General features: G+C 38.8%; 1 protein-coding gene across 14 annotated transcripts in view; it reads right to left on the bottom strand.

The window, feature by feature from the left end:
- Nucleotides 1-10,658: 10,658 nt before the first annotated feature.
- HSF2BP (heat shock transcription factor 2 binding protein) overlaps nucleotides 10,659-21,803 on the bottom strand; it is an 85,008-nt gene continuing 73,863 nt past the window's right edge. For 8 of the 14 annotated variants that reach the window (XM_067035203.1, XM_067035201.1, XM_059064810.2 and 5 more), the window contains 2 exons: nucleotides 11,911-12,115; nucleotides 10,659-10,891 (listed from right to left, as the gene is read on the bottom strand). In XM_067035203.1, the coding sequence (XP_066891304.1) occupies nucleotides 10,864-10,891; nucleotides 11,911-12,115 (233 nt within the window). In that variant the 3' untranslated portion in view covers nucleotides 10,659-10,863. Of the gene's footprint in view, nucleotides 10,892-11,382; nucleotides 12,116-21,803 lie in introns of those variants that run through there. The other 6 variants (XM_067035209.1, XM_067035207.1, XM_067035205.1 and 3 more) reach the window with 1 other exon arrangement.

Below are 21,803 nucleotides of genomic sequence, written 5' to 3' on the forward strand. Positions count from 1 at the left end.
GCAGAAGAACGGATAAGTGACCTGGAAGGTAAAATAGTGGAAATAACTACCACAGAGCAGAACAAAGAAAAAAGAATGAAAAGAATGGAGGACAGTCTCAGAGACCATTGGTACAACATTAAATGCACCAACATTCGAATTACAGGGGTCCCAAAGAAGAAGAGAAAGAGAAAGGGACTAAGAAAACATTTGAAGAGATTATAGTGGAAAACTTCCTTAACTTGGGAGAGGAATAGTCACCCAAGTCCAGGAAGCACAGAGTCCCATACAGGATAAACCCTAGGAAAAACACACCAAGACACATATTAATCAAACTATCAAAAATTAAATACAAAGAAAAAATATTAAAAGCAGCAAGGGAAAAGCAACAAATAACACACAAGGGAATCCCCATAAGGTTAACAGCTGATCTTTCAGCAGAAACTCTGCAAGCCAGAAGAGTGGGGCAGGACATATTTAAAGTGATGAAAGGGAAAAACAACCAAAATTACTCTACCCAGCAAGGATCTCATTCAGATTCAACAGAGAAATTAAAACCTTTACAGACAGGCAAAAGCTAAGAGAATTCACCACTACCAAACCAGCTTTACAACAAATGCTAAAGGAACTTCTCTAGGCAGGAAACACAAGAGAAGGAAAAGACCTACAATAACAAACCCAAAACAATTAAGAAAATGGTAATAGGAACATACATACCGATGATTACCTTAAATATAAATGGATTAAATGCTCCAACCAAAAGACACAGACTGGCTGAATGGATGCAAAGACAAGACCCATATATATGCTGTCTACAAAAGACCCACTTCAGACCTACGGACACATACAGACTAAAAGTGAGGGGATGGAAAAAGATATTCCATGCAAATGGAAATTAAAAGAAAGCTGGAGTAGCAATTCTCGTATCAGACAAAATAGACCTTAAAATAAAGACTATTACAAGAGACAAAGAAGGACACTACATAATGATCAAGGGATCAATCCAAGAAGAAGATATAACAATTTGAAATATTTATGCACCCAACACAAGAGCACCTCAATACATAAGGCAAATGCTAACAGCCATAAAAGGGGAAATCAATAGTAACATAATAATAGTAGGGGACTTTAACACCCCACTTTCACCAATGGACAGATCATCCAAAATGAAAATAGATAAGGGACACACAAGCTTTAAATGATACATTAAACAAGATGGACTTAATTGATATTTATAGGACATTCCATCCAGAAACAACACAATGCACTTTCTTCTCAAGTGCTCATGGAACATTCTCCAGGATAGATAATATCTTGGGTCACAAATCAAGCCTTGGTAAATCTGAGAAAACTGAAATCATATCAAGTATCTTTTCCGACCACAACGCTATGAGACTAGATATCAATTACAGGAAAAAATCTGTAAAAAATACAAACACATGGAGGCTAAACAATACATTACTAAGTAACCAAGAGATCACTGAAGAAATCAAAGAGGAAATCAAAAAATACCTAGAAACAAATGACAATGAAAACACAACGACCCAAAACCTATGGGATACGGCCAAAGCGGTTCTAAGAGGGAAGGTTACAGCAATACAATCCTACCTCAAGAAACAAGAAACATCTCAAATAAACAACCTAACCTTACACCTAAAGCAATCAGAGAAAGAAGAACAAAAGTTAGCGGAAGGGAAGAAATCATAAAGGTCAGATGAGAAATAAATGAAAAAGAAATGAAGGAAAAGATAGCAAAGATGAATAAAACTAAAAGCTGATTCTCTGAGAAGATAAAATTGATAAACCATTAGCCAGACTCACCAAGAAAAAAAAGGGAGAAGACTCAAATCAACAGAATTAGAAATGAAAAAGGAGAAGTAACAACTGACACTGCAGAAATACAAAGGAACATGAGAGATTACTACAAGCAACTATATGCCAATAAAATGGACAACCTGGAAGAAATGGACAAATTCTTAGAGAAGTGCAGCCTTCCAAGACTGAACCAGGAAGAAATAGAAAATGTAAACAGACCAATTACAAGCACTGAAATGGAAACTGTGATTAAAAGTCTTCCAAGAAACAAAAGCCCAGGACCAGATGGCTTCACAGGCGAATTCTATCAAACATTTAGAGAAGAGCTAACATCTATCCTTCTCAAACTCTTCCAAAATATAGCAGAGGGTGGAACACTCCCAAACTCATTCTACGAGGCCACCATCACCGTGATACCAAAACCAGACAAAGATGTCATAAAGAAAGAAAACTACAGGCCAAGATCACTGATGAACACAGATGCAGAAAACCTCAATAAAATACTAGCAAACAAAATCCAACAGAACATTAAAAGAATGATATACCATGATCAAGTGGGATTTATCCCAGGAATGCAAGGATTCTTCAATATATACAAACCAATCCATGTGATACACCATATTAACAAATTGAAGAATAAAAACCATATGATCATCTCAACAGATGCAGAAAAAGCTTTTGACAAAATTCAACACCCATTTATGATAAAAAAAAAAACCCCAGAAAGTAGGCATAGAAGGAACTAACCTCAACATAATAAAGGCCATATATGACAAACCCACAGCCAACATTGTTCTCAATGGTGAAAAACTGAAACCATTTCCACTAAGATCAGGAACAAGACAAGGTTGTCCACTCTCACCACTATTATTCAGCACAGTTTTGGAAGTTTTAGCCACAGCAATCAGAGATGAAAAAGAAATAAAAGGAATCCAAATCAGAAAAGAAGAAGTAAGGCCGTCACTATTTGCAGATGACATGATACTATACATAGAGAATCTAAAGAAGCTACCAGAAAACTACTAGAGCTAATCAATGAATTTGGTAGAGTAGCAGGATCCAAAATTAATGCACAGGAATCTCTTGCAATCCTATACACTAATGATGAAAAATCTGAAAGAGAAATTAAGGAAACACTCCCATTTACCAATGCAACAAAAAGAATAAAATACCTAGAAATAAACCTACCTAAGGAGACAAAAGACCTGTATGCAGAAAACTATAAGACACTGATGAAAGAAATTAAAGATGATACAAACAGATGGAGAGATAGACCATGTTCTTGGATTGGAGGAATCAACATTGTGAAAATGACTATACTACCCAAAGCAATCTACAGATTCAGTGCAATCCCTATCAAACTACCAATGGCATTGTTCAGTTCACAGAGCTAGAACAAAAAATCTTACAATTTGTATGGAAACACAAAAGACCCAGAATAGCCAAAGCAATCTTGAGAAAGAAAAACAGAGCTGGAGGAATCAGGCTCCCTGACTTCAGACTATACTACAATGCTACAGTAATCAAGACAGTATGGTACTGGCACAAAAACAGGAATATAGATCAATGGAACAGGATAGAAAGCCCAGAGAGAACCCACGCACATATGGTCACCTTATTTTTGATAAAGGAGGCAAGAATATACAATGGAGAAAAGACAGCCTCTTCAATAAGTTGTACTGGGAAAACTGTACAGCTACATGTAAAAGAATGAAATTAGAAGACTCCCTAACACCATACACAAAAATAAACTCAAAATGGATTAAAGACCTAAATGTAAGGCCCAGACACTATAAAACTCTTAGAGGAAAACATAGGCAGAACACTCTATGACATAAATCACAGCAAGATCCTTTTTGACCCATCTCCTAGAGAAATGGAAATAAAAGCAAAAATAAACCAATGGGACCTAATGAACCTTAAAAGCTTTTGCATAGCAAAGGAAACTATAAACAAGACAAAAAGACAACCCTCAGAATGGGAGAAAATATTTGCAAACGAAGCAACTGACAAAGGATTAATCTCCAAAATATACAAGTAGCTCACACAGCTCAATATCAAAAAAACAAACAACCCAATCCAAAAATGGGCAGAAGACCTATACAGACATTTCTCCAAAGAAGATATACAGATTGCCAACAAACACATGAAAGAATGTTCAACATCACCAATCATTAGAGAAATGCAAATCAAAACTACAATGAGGTATCACCTCACACCGGTCAGAATGGCCATAATCAAACAATCTACAAACAATAAATGCTGGAGAGGGTGTGGAGAAAAGAGAACCCTCTTGCGCCGTTGGTGGGAATGTAAATTGATACAGCCACTATGGAGAACAGTACGGAGGTTCCTTAAAAAACTAAAAATAGAACTATCATATGACCCAGCAATCCCACTACTGGGCATATACCCTGAGAAAACCATAATTCAAAGAGTCATGTACCACAATGTTCATTGCAGCACTATTTACAATAGCCAGGACATGGAAGCAACCTAAGTGTCCATCGACAGATGAATGGATAAAGAAGATGTGGCACATATATACAATGGAATATTACTCAGCCAAAAAAGAAACAAAATTGAGTTATTTGTAGTGAGGTGGATGGACCTCGAGACTGTCCACACAGAGTGAAGTAAGTCAGAAAGATAAAAACAAATACCATATGCTAACACATATATATGGAATCTAAAAATATATATATGGGTCTGAAGAACTTAGGGGCAAGACAGGAATAAAGTCACAGACGTAGAGAATGGACTTGAGGACACGGGGAGGGGGAAGGGTAAGCTGTGACGAAGTGAGAGAGTGGCATGGACATATATACACTACCAAACGTAAAACAGATAGCTAGTGGGAAGCAGCCGCATAGCACAGGGAGATCAGCTGGGTGCTTTGTGACCACCGGAGGGGTGGGAGGGAGGGACATGCAAGAGGGAGGGGATACGGGGACATATGTATATGTATAGCTGATTCACTTTGTTATACAGCAGAAACTAACACACCATTGTAAAGCAATTATACTCCAATAAAGATGTTAAAGAAAAACTTAACTTGCCATCAACCTAAAATAGACTGATTATTATATATATATATACATATATAAGCTGCTACATGTGAGCCTCATGGTAACCACAAGGCAAAACCTATTAGATACACCAAAAACAATGAGAAAGGAATCTAAGCATAACACTATAGAAAGTCCTTCAAATCACAAGAAAAGAAAGCAAGAGAGAAGAAAGGAACACAGTGGAACTACAAAACAGCCAGAAAACAAACAACAAAATGGCAATAAGTACATACCTATCAATAAATACCTTAAATGTAAATTATGTTTAATGTTTAAATGTCTTATGATGCAAATGGAAACCAAAAGAAAGCTGGGATAACTACACTTCATCACACAAAAACAAAGACTAATAAAAGACAAAAATGAGCATTACATAATGAAAAAGCAGTCAATCCAACAAGAAGACATAACATTTATAAATATGCACCCAACACAGGTACTTAACAGACTCAAAGGGAGAAACTGACAGCAATACAATAATAGTTGGGGAACTTTAACACCCCAGTTATATCAATGGATAGATCATCCAGACAGAAAATTAATAAGGAAACACTGGCCTTAAATGACACACTAGACTAGATGGACTTAATAGATATATATATAGAGAGAACATTCCATCCAAGAGCAGCAGCACATTCTTCTCAAGTGCACAGGGGACTTTCTCCAGGATACATAACATCCTAGACCACAAAACAAGCCTGGGTAAATTTAAGAAGATTGAAGACATATTAAGCATCTTTTCTGACCACAATGACATACAGCTAGAAATCAACTACAAGAAAACTGGAAAAATTACAAATAGGTGGTGATTAACAACATGCTCCTGAACAACCAATGAGTCAACAAATAAATCAAAGGAGAAATTTTAAAATACCTGAGACAAATGAAAATGGAAATACAACATACCAAAATCTCTGGAATACACTAAAGGAGTTCTAAGCGGGACGCTCATAGCGATACAGCCCTACCTCAAGACACAAGAAAAATCTCAAACAATCTAACTTTACACCTGAAGGAACTAGAATAAACAAAACCCAAAGTTAGTAGAAGGAAGGAAATAATAAAGATCAAAGTGGAAATAAATGAAATAGAGACTAAAACAGACATAGAAAAAAATCAGTGAAACTAAGAGCTGGTTCTTGGAAAAGATAAAATTGACAAACCTTTAGATAAGCTCACTAAGAAAAAAGAGAGAAGGCTCAAATAAATTCAGAAGTGAAAGAGGAGAAATTACAACTGATACCAAAGAAATACAAAGAATCATGAGACTACTATGAATAATTATATGCCAACAAATTGGACCTTAGAATTAGCCCAAATTTTAAAAAAATGGATAAGTTCCTAGAAGCATACAATCTTCCAAGACAGAATTATGGAGAAACAGAAAATTTGAATAGACTGATCACTAGGAAGGAAACTGAACAGTAATCCAAAAAACTCTCTACGAACAAAAGTCCAGGACCAGATGGCTTCACTGGTGAATTCTACCAAAAATTCAAAGAAGATTTGATACCTATCCTTCTCAAAGTCTTCCAGAAAACTGAAGAGGGGGGAATGTTCCCAAATTCATTTTACAAGGCCAATACTACCCTGATACCAAAACCAGACAAGGAGGCCACCAAAAAAGAAACTACAGGATAATATCCCTGGGCATAGATGCAAAAGTCCTCAAAACATTAGCAAACCAAATTCAACAACACATTAAAAGGATCATACACCATGATCAAGTGGGGATTTATTCAAATATGCCAAGGATAGTTCAATACCCACAAATCAATCAATGTGATATACCACATTAACAAATGGAAGAATAAAAATCATATGATCGTCTCAATAGATGCAGAAAAAGCATTTGGCAAAATCCAACATCCATTTATCATAAAAACTCTCAACAAACTGGGTATGGACAGAACATACCTCAACACTATAAGGCCAAATACAACAAGCCCAGAGCTAACATCATACTCAACAGCGAAAAATTAAAACCTTTTCTCTTAATATAAGGAACAAGACAAAGGTGCACACTCTCACCCCTCTTATTCAACGTAGTATTGAAGGTCCTAGCCAGAGCAATCAGGCGAAAAAAGAAATAAAAGGCGTCCAAATTGGAAAGGAAAAAGTAAAACTATCATACTTGAGACAACATGATTTTATAGAGAGAGAAAACCCTATATATTGATATAGCAATTTCACATTTAGGTACTCATGCAAAAGACCTGAAAGCAGGAACTCAAACAGATACTTGTATACCAATATTCACTGCATTATTCACAATAGCCAAAGGTTAAAACAAGTGTCCATTAACAGATAAATGGATAAACAAAATGTGTTACAAAGATGAATGGACTATTATACACCATAAAAAGTAATGAAGTTCTGACTAATGCTCAACATGGATGAACCCTGAAGACGTTATGCTGAGTGAAATAAGCCAGACCCAGGACAAATATTTGATTTCACTTATATGAGGTAGCTGAGAAGTCAAATTCATAGAGACAGAAGTAGAACAGAGGATACCAGGGCTGGGAGGAGGGCAGTTATAAAATGAGGAGTTATTTAGTTGTGGCTCGCCTGGCTCCTTAGTTGCGGGTCTCCTGGCTCCTTAGTTGCAGCTCACCTGGCTCCTTAGTTGTGGCGTGCGAACTCTTAGTTGTGGCATACATGTGGGATCTAGTTCCCTGACCAGGGATCGAACGCAGGTGCCCTGCATTGGGAGTGCAGAGTCTTAGCCACTGTGACACGTGAGCCACAACTAAGGAGCCCATGAGCCACAACTAAGGAGCACACCTGCTGCAACTAAGACCTGGCACAACCAAATAAATAAAAGAAATACATATTTTTTTTAAAAAAAAAGAAAAGAAAAGAAGGAGTTACTGTTTAATGTACAGAGTTTCTATTTGGTACGATAAAAAGTTCTGGCAACAGACAGTGGTGATGGTTATACAACACTGTGAATATATTTAATACCACTGAATTCTACACTTCAAAATGGTTTAAAAGGTAAATTTTATGTTCACTGTCTATATTTCTGTGATAAATTTTACCACAATTCAAAAAATCTAAAGGATTACAAATAACAACAACAAAAGGCAGAAACAGTCTTCACTGTGTGACATGCACTAGCACATTCATTCTACAGCTGGAGACAAATTTCAATGTGCACATTCTCAGAGCAGAGAGACAGCTACAGGCCTTAAAGATGCACCCCTGCCCTGCCCACCTGAGCCTGGACTTGAAAAGTATCCAAAGACTTTCTAATGGGTTCATTGGCTCCCACCTTCTGAGGCCACACTCTCCCCAAAGAATGCTGTATGCTACCCTGTTTCCTACACTGTATCAGGGTCTATACCGGAGACCCTACCCTGGTCAGAGAGGCCCTTCTGAAGCTATCTAAGCATCTACATCATGGAAGAAAACAGAGCAAACTTCAACTTCAGGGCTTCTCAGAAAATCAGTAAGCCTACAAAAGTATTGACCAAGCTTTTCCATTCATACTAATGTCATGGCACTATAGCTACAGAATCAGCGTAATGGGCACATTTACAACTTTTATTAAAATTCCTCCTTGCCCATCGTCTGATTTCAGGCCTCGGCTGCTTTTCTTCAAGTCCCACACTTGTGATGCTACGCTCGCTACTCTAATTAATTTTAAAATTCTCTGGAATAGGGCTTCCCTGGTGGCGCAGTGGTTGAGAGTCCACCTGCCGATGCAGGGGATACGGGTTCGTGCCCCAGTCGGGGAAGATCCCACGTGCCGCGGAGCGGCTGGGCCCGTGAGCCGTGGCCGCTGGGCCTGTGCGCGTCCGGAGCCTGTGCTCCGCAACGGGAGAGGCCACAACAGTGGGAGGCCCGCGTACCGCAAAAAAAAAAAAAAAAAATTCTCTGGAATAAGTGATAAACATGGGGCTATATAAGTATCTGGGATGAGATGAACTCCTTATAACATTAGCCTTATCCCAGTTCATGCCACAAGCAGACACAATGGCCTGCATCCTAGCAGGATGGGCTCCTCTCAGATGTCACAGCAGACAGACTAGACTGGTAACGAGAAACTGAACAGCAAGAAACTGCCCTGATCACCAGTTGGGGGGGTGAGAGGAGGGGGGGTGAAGTCTGGCTGTTGACATGGCAGGTTTCATGCCTTTACATACAAACTGACAGCACCAAGGAGAAAAAGTTCCTTAATAAATAGAAACGGAATTCTTTAAAATTTAAATTTAAAGACATATGTACCTTTTTGAATTATGGTTTTCTCAGGGTATATGCCCAGCAGTGGGATTGCTGGGTCAGGGCGGAGGGCGAAGCGGAGGTGAAGTGAGAGTAGCACTGACATATACACGCTACCGAATGTAAATAGTTGGCTGGTGGGAAGCAGCAGCACAGCACAGCGAGATGGGCTCGGTGCTTTGCAATGACCTAGAGCGGTGGGATAGGGAGGATGGAAGGGAGGCTCAAGAGGGAGGGGATATGGGGACATGTGTATACATACGGCTGATTCACTTTGTGGTGCAACAGAAACTAACATGGTACTGTGAAGCAATTACACTCTGATAAAGATCTATTTTTTTAAAAAGTACCATTTTATTGATTTGGGGGTTTTTTAAAATAAATTTATTTATTTTTGGCTGCACTGGGTCTTTGTTGCTGCACGTGGGCCTCCTTTAGTTGCGGCGAGCAGGGCCACTCCTTGTTGCGGTGCGCGGGCCTCCCATTGCGGTGGCTTGTCTCGTTGCAGAGCATGGGCTCTAGAGTGCAGGCTCAGTAGTTGTGGCGCACGGGCCCAGTTGCTCCGCGGCATGTGGGATCTTCCCGGAGCAGCGCTCACACCCATGTCCCCTGCACTGGCAGGCAGATTCCTAACCACTGCGCCACCAGAGAAGTCCCTGATTTTTGTTTCTGATTTTAAAATTCACAAGAGACCTCAGATACTGCCACGTACATGCTTTTATGCATACTTTTTAAACTGAGTTTTCTTTAGAGCTTTAGATGCAAAAAAAAGTGAAGAACCCATTTTCCCCTTGACCTTCATAAGAAGAGCAAAAATATTAGAAAGGCTAGTCACTCCTTAAGATTGGCCTTAAGTACTTTTCCTGTGATATACATTCAAAAACATGTATTTGACATGTTTCTTTTTTTTTCACATCTTTATCAGAGTATAATTGCTTTACAATGGTGTGTTAGTTTCTGCTGTATAACAAAGTGAATCAGCTCTACATATACACATGTCCCCATATCACCTCCCTCTTGCATCTCCCTCCCTCCCACCCTCCCTATTCCTACCCCTCTAGGTGGTCACAGAGCACCAAGCTGATCTCCCTGTGCTATGCGGCTGCTTCCCACTAGCTATCTATTTTACATTTGGTAGTGTGTATATGTCAGTGCCACTCTCTCACTTTGTCCCAGCTTCCCCTTCCCCTTCCCTATGTCCTCAAGTCCATTTTCTACATCTGCATCTTTATTCCTGTCCTGCCCCTAGCTTCTTCAGAACCATTTTTTTTAGATTCCATATACATGACATATGTTTCTTGCTTAAAGAGTTTTCATAAGAACTCTTGCTATCCTTAGCACTTTAAAATTAGGAGGAAAAAAAAAACGTATCCTTCTTAATCACATCCATCTACTAATTACCTAAACTATGCAACATTCATGGGTTTGGCCCGGTTTCATTTTTCTCTATATGCCACTGATCCCATCTTTGGCAGGAAAAAGACCCTGCATCTCTAGAGGCAGCACAACTAGTTTATCTCCTGTTACCTTACCAAACAAACAACGAAAATGAAAATGACACTATGCTAGAAAAGAACAAAAACACAACGTCCTCAATTTTATTTGCCAATCAACAGGACCTACAGAGCCACACAGCACAGATGGACCAATTTCTGCTTCCGTGAATTTTAAACTGCCTTTTACAACATTTCTCTGGTTCTGATGAGCCAGGTTCCACAATATGTCGGCTCGTGAAATTCAAGCAACTGTGCCTTCCTGTAAGCTCCTTCATTCAGCCCCAGCCATAAACTGCACATTGCCTATAAGAGAAACATGAAGTTATTCCAAACCGCCATGCACAGCAGAAACAGCATACAAATGTGTATGGGACGCCCGCAAGCGTTTTTGCTCCTACAGGAGGCCCAGAGACGGCGGGCCTGCAGCGTCGTCCTGAGGGACCCTAAGGAGTGCCAGAGGGGGGGCCGCACTCACACGCCGTGACACCTGTGAGAAGCGGGGCACATCCTCCTCTGTTCTCTGCAGTTGAGAAGGACACATGGTGAGGGGACCCGGTACACATGCCCATGCATATTGTTTAAAGAACTCCAAGCAGCTGCATGTGCTCTAATCTATGAGGCCCTTGTCATGATACTGTTATATGAAAAACTGGACTCCTGAGCTTATAGCCAAAGGACCCAGAACAATGTAAGGAGAGAGTTTTCCACCAACCACGTGTATGCATTGTAACATATACTTTCCTAACATCAAGTTTATAATATTTCAGAAAATAATAGTTGCAGCACACCAATGATTCTTCTGACTTTCTTTACTCAAAAATGAAAGAGGCACAAAAATATAGAACTAAAATCTCCAATATCATCTGAAATAGCAGGTTCACCAAAAGATTTAAAGGTAAACTTGAACTGGGGGAAGGAATTATAATTATTAGAGAGCGAATGAACTGTTTTTCAAGAAAGGTATCTCAGGAAAACGCTGACCAACGGGGTAGGTGGTTATTCACCCTTCTGCTTTTAGTGGGGAACCAACAGGTCTCAGGGTCTCCTGGGCAGCAGGAGCCGCTCTGAGAAGGCCCTCTTCCCGATGCAGCTGACGTGGGTCTTCGTGGAGGAATGGACCCTTTCTCAGGCTCACCTCTGGCAAGATTAACCACCCACCCACAAGCACGTTCGCTTCCAGGGGCAAGTCAGATAGACACATCTCAACAGACAGCCACCCCTAGGCAACACACTTGCTATCTGTAACACACGGCACATGGCTGGTGGCTTCAGAAGACGAAGTGGGGCCCCAGGGAGAAGAGGCCGGTGCTGAGCGCCCTTACGCGTCGCGCTCCAGAGCGCGCAGGTCCTCCAGGAGCTCCTGGGCCGCGGCCCGCAGGTGAGGGTTGCGGCTCTCGGCCATGGCCAGGATGCGCTGCAGGGGCAGGGAACTCCGGAACTCCGAGGCCATCCTGGAGAAGACTTCTGGCTCCAGAACCACAGACTGTACAAGGCGCAGCACATGAAGACACACCTCTGTGTCTGGATCTAGGGGGAAAGAGGTAACACTTCCGGTTAGAATAAAACCTTCTACAGGGACCTTGGGGCAGAACCCACCCCTCAGGGGTTCTTGGCCTCTCTGAATGGTGGATGTGACAGTTTAGTAAACTATGAGCTGACCCCAAACAGTGTCACCTCTTGATGTAAAAGCTTAGCTCATAAGAGGAGCATGGCAACGTCATCCTCTAGTTAACATTCCACCTTCAAATATTACAATCACATAACTTTAAAATGCTGAACCAAAAACATGAAGGCTTTTCATGTAGTTTTCTGTAATCCTGCCCAGTTATAAGATTGTTTAAAGCGGTATTACTTCATTTCCACTCCAAGTGCAGCAAAGCCCTGAGAGACCACATTACAGACATGGCGTCTCTTCAGGCCGCCGAGTTCCGCAAAGTCACAGCTGCAACACTCAAAAGTGAATTCCGTTTTTCCGTGTGAATGCTCTCTGGAGTTACAGAACCCGGCAGCCCTGCATATACTGTAGCAACCACTAAAAAGCAGCTGGACTGAAACAACAGCCCAACACAAGTTATAACCTTTAACCACCGGGGATCCAATTCTCCTCACCGTGTCTCTCTACTGGGAGCCTTTAACATGCCGCCGATCCTTGATTAGATACTGTAATTGGAACCAGACTCAAAATCAGTACCTCCTTCTCAGCACTACACTGTAAAAACCTTTTAAGAAGTAAGGAGACTGAGAGAGCAGACTGAGCAAACCCTCAGTGGGAACCGCCACAGCGCCAAGGTCCCCGGGGCCCCTCCCCACCGAACGAGAGCCACCGGGGCTCAGCCGAGACCGCTGTGCTGGGGAGCAGGGAAAGCCCGCCCCGCCCCGGGCCCAGACCGCTGAGGTGCTCCTGTTTGGGGGAAGGGGAAGGAAACTTGCTGTGGCACAAAAACTGCCAAAGACACAGGCAGGGCGGCTGCCACAGGGAGGAGGCCAGGGTCACAGGGAAGGCGCCACTCAGATGCAGGTGGATGGGAGCCGAACCAACACAGCAGAGACTCCCCTGCGGCCTCCAGCGGCCCAGCAGACACCCAGCGGCCAATACAAGCAGTCTAGGGCAGCAGCGGGAGGGGCAAGAGGATGGAAGGAAACCCCTCCACCCTCTTGGAAGGCCCAGACCCAAAGGGAAGGCCCGCAGATGGGGGAGGAGACTGACAAAGGACTCTGGCAACTCAGTCCTCACCCGCAGCACGAGGAAGGAGAAGACTGGAAACCAGCGGCACAGAGGTCACCACGGTGACAAAACCCACACCAGCCCGATGCCCACACCGACAGCCCCACAGAACAGGAGGTGTCGACACTCTCTGTGTACCTCATTCTCTCCTGCAGAGGTTGGTGCACTGCAGCCCAAGGGCCAAATCCAGCCCAGGACCCGTTTCTGCACAGGCTGTGAGCTAAGGTTGGTTCTTACATTTTAAAGAGTTATCTTAAAAGAAAACAAAACAGAAGAATAATATGCAACAGAAACCACACATGACGCTCAAAGCTCAAGGTATTTAATAGCTAGCTCATTACAGGAAAAGTTTGCTCTACTGCCCTCCACACAATGTCCAACACTCAATCAGAAATTACAATGACAAAGCAAGGGAAACAAAACCCCACTGCAGTAATAAAGTAATCATCAGAGCCAGACTCAGAGATAACCCAGATTTAGAAACAGTTAGAAAAGGAATCTGAAAAAAATATGATTAATAGATGGGAAAGCACTGTTTTAGGGTTCTTGCAGTATACCTGAAGCGGTACAATATTATTTAAAGATTTTTAATATTTCAATTGAAAATCTTCAACTAACTGTGATTAATTAATATAATTAATCACAGTTAATTAAAGATTGTATTGTAAACCCTAGGGAAAATACTAAAAAGAGTTTTAAAAATGTAAATGATAAGCCAACAGTGCAGATAAAATAGAATATTAAACACTCAATCCAACAGCGGGCAAAAAAGAGGAAAAAAGAAACAACTAGAAATATTTCTGTATTTCTATATACATTAGATGAAAACTGTATAAACACATTGATTAAAAGACAGAGAATGCACAAAACATCAAGACCCAATTATACATTGTCTACAAGACACCCGAGATAAATATAAAGACACAGGTTAAAAATAAAAGAATAAAATCATGCCATGCAAACACTAATTAAAAGAAGTCTGCAGAGCCTATATTATTATCAGACAAGGTGGACTTCAGAACAAAAAATATTACCATGGATAAGGAGGGATTATAATTGTATAATTATAATTGTATAATTATAAAGAAGTTAATGCATCAAAAAGACATGACAGTCTTAATTAGGTATGTACCTAACAACAGAGTTTCAAGAGAAACAAAGCACAATATGCTAGAAATCTAAGTGCAAATAAATTCACAATCAGAGGTTGGAAACTTTAATACTTTTATTTCTATTACTGATTTTAAAAAAGAAAGAAAATCAGTGAAGATACAGAATCCCTGAACAACACTATGAACCAACTTGACCAAATATACATTCAAAAGGAGTCAAAGTACATTCTGTGATCACAAGGAATTAAGTTAGAAATAACAGAAATACATAATAAATAACAGAAAATAACAGAAATACAAAATAAATAACAGAAAAATATGTGAAAAAATCTCCAAATATCTGGAAATAAAACAACATACTTCTAAATAATGTATGGATCAAGAAGGAAGTCATAAGGAAAACTAGGAAATACTCTGAATGAAATGAAAATGAAAACACAGTATCATAATTTATAGATGCAGTTAAATCACTGTTTATCAGGGGAAATTATAGCACTGAATGCTCATATTGGAAAAGAACAAAGGTCTCAAATTAGTTACCTTAGCTTTCATCTTAAAAAAAAAAAAAAGAAAAAAATCAAACCCAAAACGTGCCAAAGGAAGGTAATTATAAAGAGCAGAAATCAATACAAATGAGGACAAATAAAAAACAACTGCGGAAAAAACAGTAAACCCAAAAGGTGACCCTGTTAAAAAAAAATCTATAAAATTGATAAAACTCTAGCCAGGCTAAACAAGGAAAGGGGGAAGGAAGAAAAGACAGACACAGATTACAAATTTGGGGAATGAAAGAGGAGAAATCACTATAGAACCTACAGATATTAAAGGAATAATAAGGGAATATTATGAACAAATTTGTGCCCATAAATTTTGCAATTTGGATGGAATGGACAAACTGCTTGGAAGACATAAACTACTAAGATTCGTTCAAAAAAAGAATCTCTGGAGCAGGGGACATTAGGCACAATTGAAGACGGAGGTTCTGTCTGGAAAACCCACTGGATTAAGCTAAAACATACCCACAAATTCTAAGATGCTCCTTCTTCCCCTTCTCCGTTTCTAGAGTTGGATGAGTCTTCTCTGGGCAACCTGAGCAACCCAAGAGGAAACATCTAAAGATACCGACCTGTGGGTTCCCCGTGAATGGCTGAGAATGGCTGAGCCAGGTCACACTACAGTGAAGTTCACAAGCTCCACTCACATGCTCAGGGCTTCCAATCGGCATCATAAATCCCACCCTTAAACACTAGCAAAAAACGATGTATTACCAGACACCTGAGAAGAAGATAATTACCATTTCCAACAAAAACAAAAGGAGGGCAAAAGAAAGACTAAGCAATGAGAAGATAAACTTTTTTTAAACTTTATTAATCTCCTCCTCAAGGAGATTTTTTTAAAAGCTGTTTTATCCATTAAGCAAGAATGGGATGCTATTTTTTTAATTCCAAAAAACACAAGGCAGCTGGAAGTTAAGTGCACAACAGTAGAGATGAAGACTTCAATAGGCAGTATGGAAAATAAAGTAGAGGAAATCTCTCAAAAGTGGTACAAAAAGACAAAGGGATGCAAACACTTCCCAAAAAACTGGGGAGGAGGGAATGCCTCCTAACTGATTTTATGAAGCCTATATTACCCTGATATCAAAACCAGGCAAGGACAACACAAAAAAGAAAACTGTAAGCCAATATTCTCTGATAAACACAGATGGAAAAATCCTCTATAAAATATTAACAAACTAAACACAAAAAATACATTAAAAGGACCATACACCACAATCAAGTGGGATTTATTCCAGGGATGCAAGAATGGTGCAACACCTGCAAATCAATCAATGTGTTACCTGCCATTAATAAAATGAAAGGTACAAATCATATGATCATCTCAGTAGATGCAGAAAAAGCACTTGACATGATTCAACATTAACTTACGATAATAACTCTCAATAAAATGGGTAGAGAAGGAACATAACTCAACATAACAAAGGCCTATGACAAACCCATAGCTAACATCACACTCATGGGTAAAAAACCAAAAGCTATCCCTCTCTAAGATCAGGAAAAAGACAAGGATGCCCACTCTCACCACTCTTATTCACCATACTATTGGAAGTCCTAGCCAGAGCAATTAGGCAAGTAAAAGAAAATAAAAGGCATCCAGTTTGGAAAGGAAGAAATAAAACTGTCACTGTTTGCAGAAAAATGATTTTATATAGAGAAAACCCTAAAGATTCCACCAAAAAAAACCTGTTAGAAATAATAAACAAATATAGTAAAGTTCCAGGGTATAAAATCAATATTAAAAGATCTGTTGGGTGTCTTTACACTAACAAGCTATCAGAAAGAAAAATTAAGAAAACAATTCCATCTGCAATTGCAACAAAAAGAATAAAATACCTAGAAATAAATTTAACCAAGGAGATGAAAGACCTGTCCTCTGAAAACTATAAGACACTATTGAAAGAAACTGAAGAAGACACAAAGAAGTGGAAAGATATCCCATGCTCATGGAATGGAATGTTATACATTGTAAAAATGTCCATATTACCTAAAGCAATTCCTATCAAAATTCCAATGACACTTTTCACATTAATAGAACAAACAATCCTAAAACTTATATGGAAACACAAAAGACCCTGCATAGCTAAAGCAATCCTGAGAAAAAGAAAAAAGCTGGAAGTATCACATTCCCTGATTTCAAATTATGTTACAAAGCTATAGTAATCACAACAGTATGGTTTGGGCAGAAAATCAATGGATATATAGATCAATGGAACAGAACTGAGAGCCCAGAAATAAATCCACACATAATATGGAAAATTAATTTACAACAAAGGAGCAAGAAACATAAAATGGAAAAAGGATAGCCTCTTCAATAAGTAGTGTTAGGAAAATTGGACAGCCATGTGCAAAAGAATGAAACTAGACCACTATCTCACACAACACACAACAATCAATTCAAAATGGCGTAAAGATTTGAATGTAAGACCTCGAACCACGAAACTCCTAGAAAATAAAAACACAGTACATTCTTTGACATTGGCCTTAGCAATATCTTTCTGAACATGTCTCCTCAGGCAAAAGGAACAAAAGCAAAAATAAACAAATGGGACTACATCAAACTAAAAACGTATGCATAGCAAAGGAAACCATCAACAAAATGAAAAGGCAACCAACCAAGTGGAGAAGATATTTGCAAAGCATATATCTGATAAGTGGTTAATATCCAACATATATAAAGAACTCATACAATTGAATATAACACACATACTCACACACATAAAAACCTGATTTAAAAATAGGCAGAGGAGGGGCTTCCCTGGTGGCACGGTGGTTGAGAATCTGCCTGCTGATGCAGGGGACGCGGGTTCGTGCCCCGGTCTGGGAGGATCCCACATGCCGCGGAGCAGCTGGGCCCATGAGCCACAACTACTGAGCCTGCGCGTCTGGAGCCCGTGCTCCGCAACAAGAGAGGCCGCGACAGTGAGAGGCCCGCGTACCGCGATGAAGAGTGGCCCCCGGTCGCCGCAACTAGAGAAAGCCTTCACACAGAAATGAAGACCCAACACAGCCAAAAATAAATAAATAAATATATAAATAATTTTTAAAAGAATAAATAGATAAATTTTAAAAAATTAAAAAAATAAAAATAGGCAGAGGAGCTGAACAGACATTTTTCCAAAGAAGACATACAGATGGCCAATAGGCACATGAAAAGATGTTCAACATTTCTAATTATTAGAGAAATGCAAATCAAAACCAAAATGAGATACCACCTCGTGCCTGTTAGAATGGTTATTATCAAAAAGGCAAGAAGTAAGTGTTGGTGAGGATGTAGAGAAAAGTAACTCTCATGTACTGTTGGTGGGAATATAAACTGGTGCAGCCACTATGGAAAACAGTATGGAGGTTCCTCAAAAAATTTCTAAGAATAGAACTACCAAATGACCCAGCTAGTCCACTCCTGGGTATTTATCCAAAGAATGAAAACACTAATTTGAAAAGATATCTGAACTCCTATGTTCATCACAGAATTATTTACATTACCCAAGATATGGAAACCTAAGTGTCCACTGATGGATGAATGGATAAATAAGATGTGGCGTGTGTGTGTGTGTATATATATATATGTGTGTGTGTGTGTGTGTGTATAAATATACACACGCACACAATGGAACACTACCCAATCATTAAAAAAAGATGAAATCTTGCCATTTGAGACAATATAGATGGACCTTTAGGGTATTATGCTAAGTGAAGTAAGTCAGACAAAGACAAATACTGTACAATTTCTCTCATATGTGCAATTTTTTAAATGAACAAACCAAACCAAACAAAAACAAACACATAGATACAGAGAACAGAGTAGTGGTTACCAGAGGCGAAGTGGGTGGGGAAGAGAAAAATGGGTAAAGAGGGTCAACTGTATGGTGACAGATGGAAACTAAACTTTTGGCGGTGGACACACTGTAGTGTATGCAGAAGTCAAAATATAAATTTGTACACGTGAAACATATAATGTTATAAACCCATAAAAAATAAATAACTAAATCTCTTTTAGAGAAAAAAATTCCTATTGGCATTTTTTCCAGTGTTTGTCCTTTTTAAAAAAAATTTAAAGAATTTTTTAATTGAGGTATAGTTGATTTACAATATTAGTTTCAGGTGTACAACATAGTGATTCAAATTTTTATAGATTATACTCCATTTAAAGTTATTATAAAATATATAATGATGTAAAATATATCCTTGTAGCTTATTTATTTTATACATAGTAGTTTGTACCTTTTAAACCCTATGCCTATCTTGCCCCTAACCTGCCCCTCTCCCCACTAGCAACCACTATTCTTTTCTATATATCAGTGAGTCTGTTTCTGTTTTGCTATATTCATCCATTTGTTGTATTTTTTAGACTCCACATATAAGTGATAAAACAGCATTTGTCTTTCTCTGTCTGACTTACTTCACTAAGCATAATGCCCTCCAGATCCATCCGTGTTTCTGCAAATGGCAAAATTTCATTCCACTGTGTGTATATATATACACACACACACACACACCACATCTTCGTTATCCATTCATCTGTTGATGGACACTTACGTTGCTTCCATATCTTGGCTACTGTAAAGAATGATGCTATGAACACTGGGATGCATATATCTTTTTGAATTAGTGTTTTTGTTTTCTTCAGATATATACTCAGCAGTGGAATGGATCATGGGCTGGTTCTATTGGATTGGCCAGAAAGTTAGTTCGTTTGTTTGAACGAACTTTCTGGCCAATGCAATATCTTTAGCTTTGAGGCAACTCCATACTGTTTTCCACGGTTGCTGCACCAATTTATATTCCCAGCAAGTATACAAGAATTCCCCTTTCTCCACATCCCCACCAACATCTGTTATTTGTGGTCTTTTTGATAATAGCTATTCTGACAGGTGTGAGGTGATAGCTCATTGTGGTTTGGTTTGCACTTCTCTGATGATTAGCAATGCTGAGCATCTTTGCATGGGCCTATTGGCCGTCTGTATGTCTTCTTTGGAAAAATGTCTATTCAGGTCTTCTGCCCATTTTTTAATTGGGTTCTTTGTGTTTCGATATTGAGTTGTATGAGCTGTTTATATATTCGGATTTAATCCCTTATTAGTCATATCATTTGCAAATATTTTCTCCCATTCAGTAGGTTGTCTTTTCATTTTGTCAACAGTTTCTTTTGCTGAGCAAAAGCTTTTAAGTTTAATTAGGTACCATTCAGGGTTTTTTTGCTTTTGTTTCCTTTGCCTTAGGAGACAGATCCAAAAAAATATTACTATTATTTATGTCAAAGAGAGTTCTGCCTATGTTTTCTTCAAGGAGTTTTACGGTTTCCAGTCTTACATTTAGGTTTTTAACCCATTTTGAGTTTATTTTTTTATATGTCATAAGAAAATATTCTAATTTCATTCTTTTACATGTAACTGTCCAGTTTTCCCAGGACTACTTATTGAAGAGATTGTCTTTTCCCCATTTTATATTCTTGCTTCCTTTGTCATAGATAAATGGACCATAAGTGTCCATAAAGTGTCCATAAAGTGTCCAGTGTGGCTTTACTTCTGGGTTCTCTATTCTGTTCCATTGATGTGTCTCTTTTTGTGCCAGTACCATACTGTTTTGATTACAGTAGATTTTTAATATAGTCTGAAGTCAGGGAGTATGATTCCTCCAGCTCCATTCTTCTTTCTCAAGATTGTTTTGGCTATTCAAGGTCTTTCTCTTTCCATACAAATTTTAAAATTATTTGTTCTAGTTCTGCGAAAAATGCCATCGGCAATTTTGATGGGGATTGCACTGAATCTGTAGCTTGCCTTGGATAGCATGGAAATTTTAACAATATTAATTCTTCCAATCCATTAACATGGTATATCATTCCCAACTGTTTGTGTCATCGTCAATTTCTTTCATTAGTGTCTTACAGCTTTCAGTGTACAGGTCTTTTACCTCCTTCATTTTATTTCTAAGTATTTTATTCTTTTTGCTGTGATTGTAAATGAGAGTGTTCCCTTAATTTATCTTTCCTATAGTTCCTTGTATAGAAATGTAATAGATTTCTGTATATTAATTTTGTATCCTGCAACATTACCAAATTCATTGATGAGTTCTAGTAGTTTTTTGGTGGTGTCTTTTCTGTGTACATGCATCATGTCATCTGCAAACAGTGACAGTTTTACTTCTTCCTTTCCAATTTGGATTCCTTTTATTTCTTTTTCCTATCTGATTGCTGTGGCTAGGACTTCACCAATCAGTATTTTTATTTGACATACTGTGGAAAAGTGTCAGCTTTACAATATAAAATCTTCTCAGCCAAAAAAGGATTTTTCCATTTATTCAAGTTTGTTTATCTTCATCAATGAATTTTTCATAAAAGATTTTAAAAAATAAGCAAAGAGATGAACAATAGGAGAAAAAGAAGAGAGGCCCAACACCAAATATTAGATATTCCAGAAAGAGAAAACTGTGTCAGCAGATAGGAAGAGATCACTCTATAATGATTCGGTAATTCAAAATAATTTTTTAAAGATTCCTAGAATCAAAAGATATGTTTCTAAACTGAAAGGTCTCTTTCAGTTTCCAGCAAAATTGATAAAAGTTACATCTAATACACCAGGCATATCAACACAAAATTTAAGTTCAGAAAATGAAACAAAGAGAAAATTCTACAAGTTTCTAGAGGGAAAACACACCATATACAAAGAATCAGGAATCAAAACTTTTCAGCACTGGACATTAGAAGATAATGGAATATTACTTTCAAAATTCAGAAATAAAAAGTAATTCTAACCTGGAATTCTATACCCAGTCAAACTCTGACTATTATAGGTGAGGTAAAATAAAGACATTTCAGCCAT

The sequence above is a fragment of the Kogia breviceps genome, chromosome 5, assembly GCF_026419965.1.
Source record: "Kogia breviceps isolate mKogBre1 chromosome 5, mKogBre1 haplotype 1, whole genome shotgun sequence".
Taxonomy (NCBI): domain Eukaryota; kingdom Metazoa; phylum Chordata; class Mammalia; order Artiodactyla; family Physeteridae; genus Kogia; species Kogia breviceps.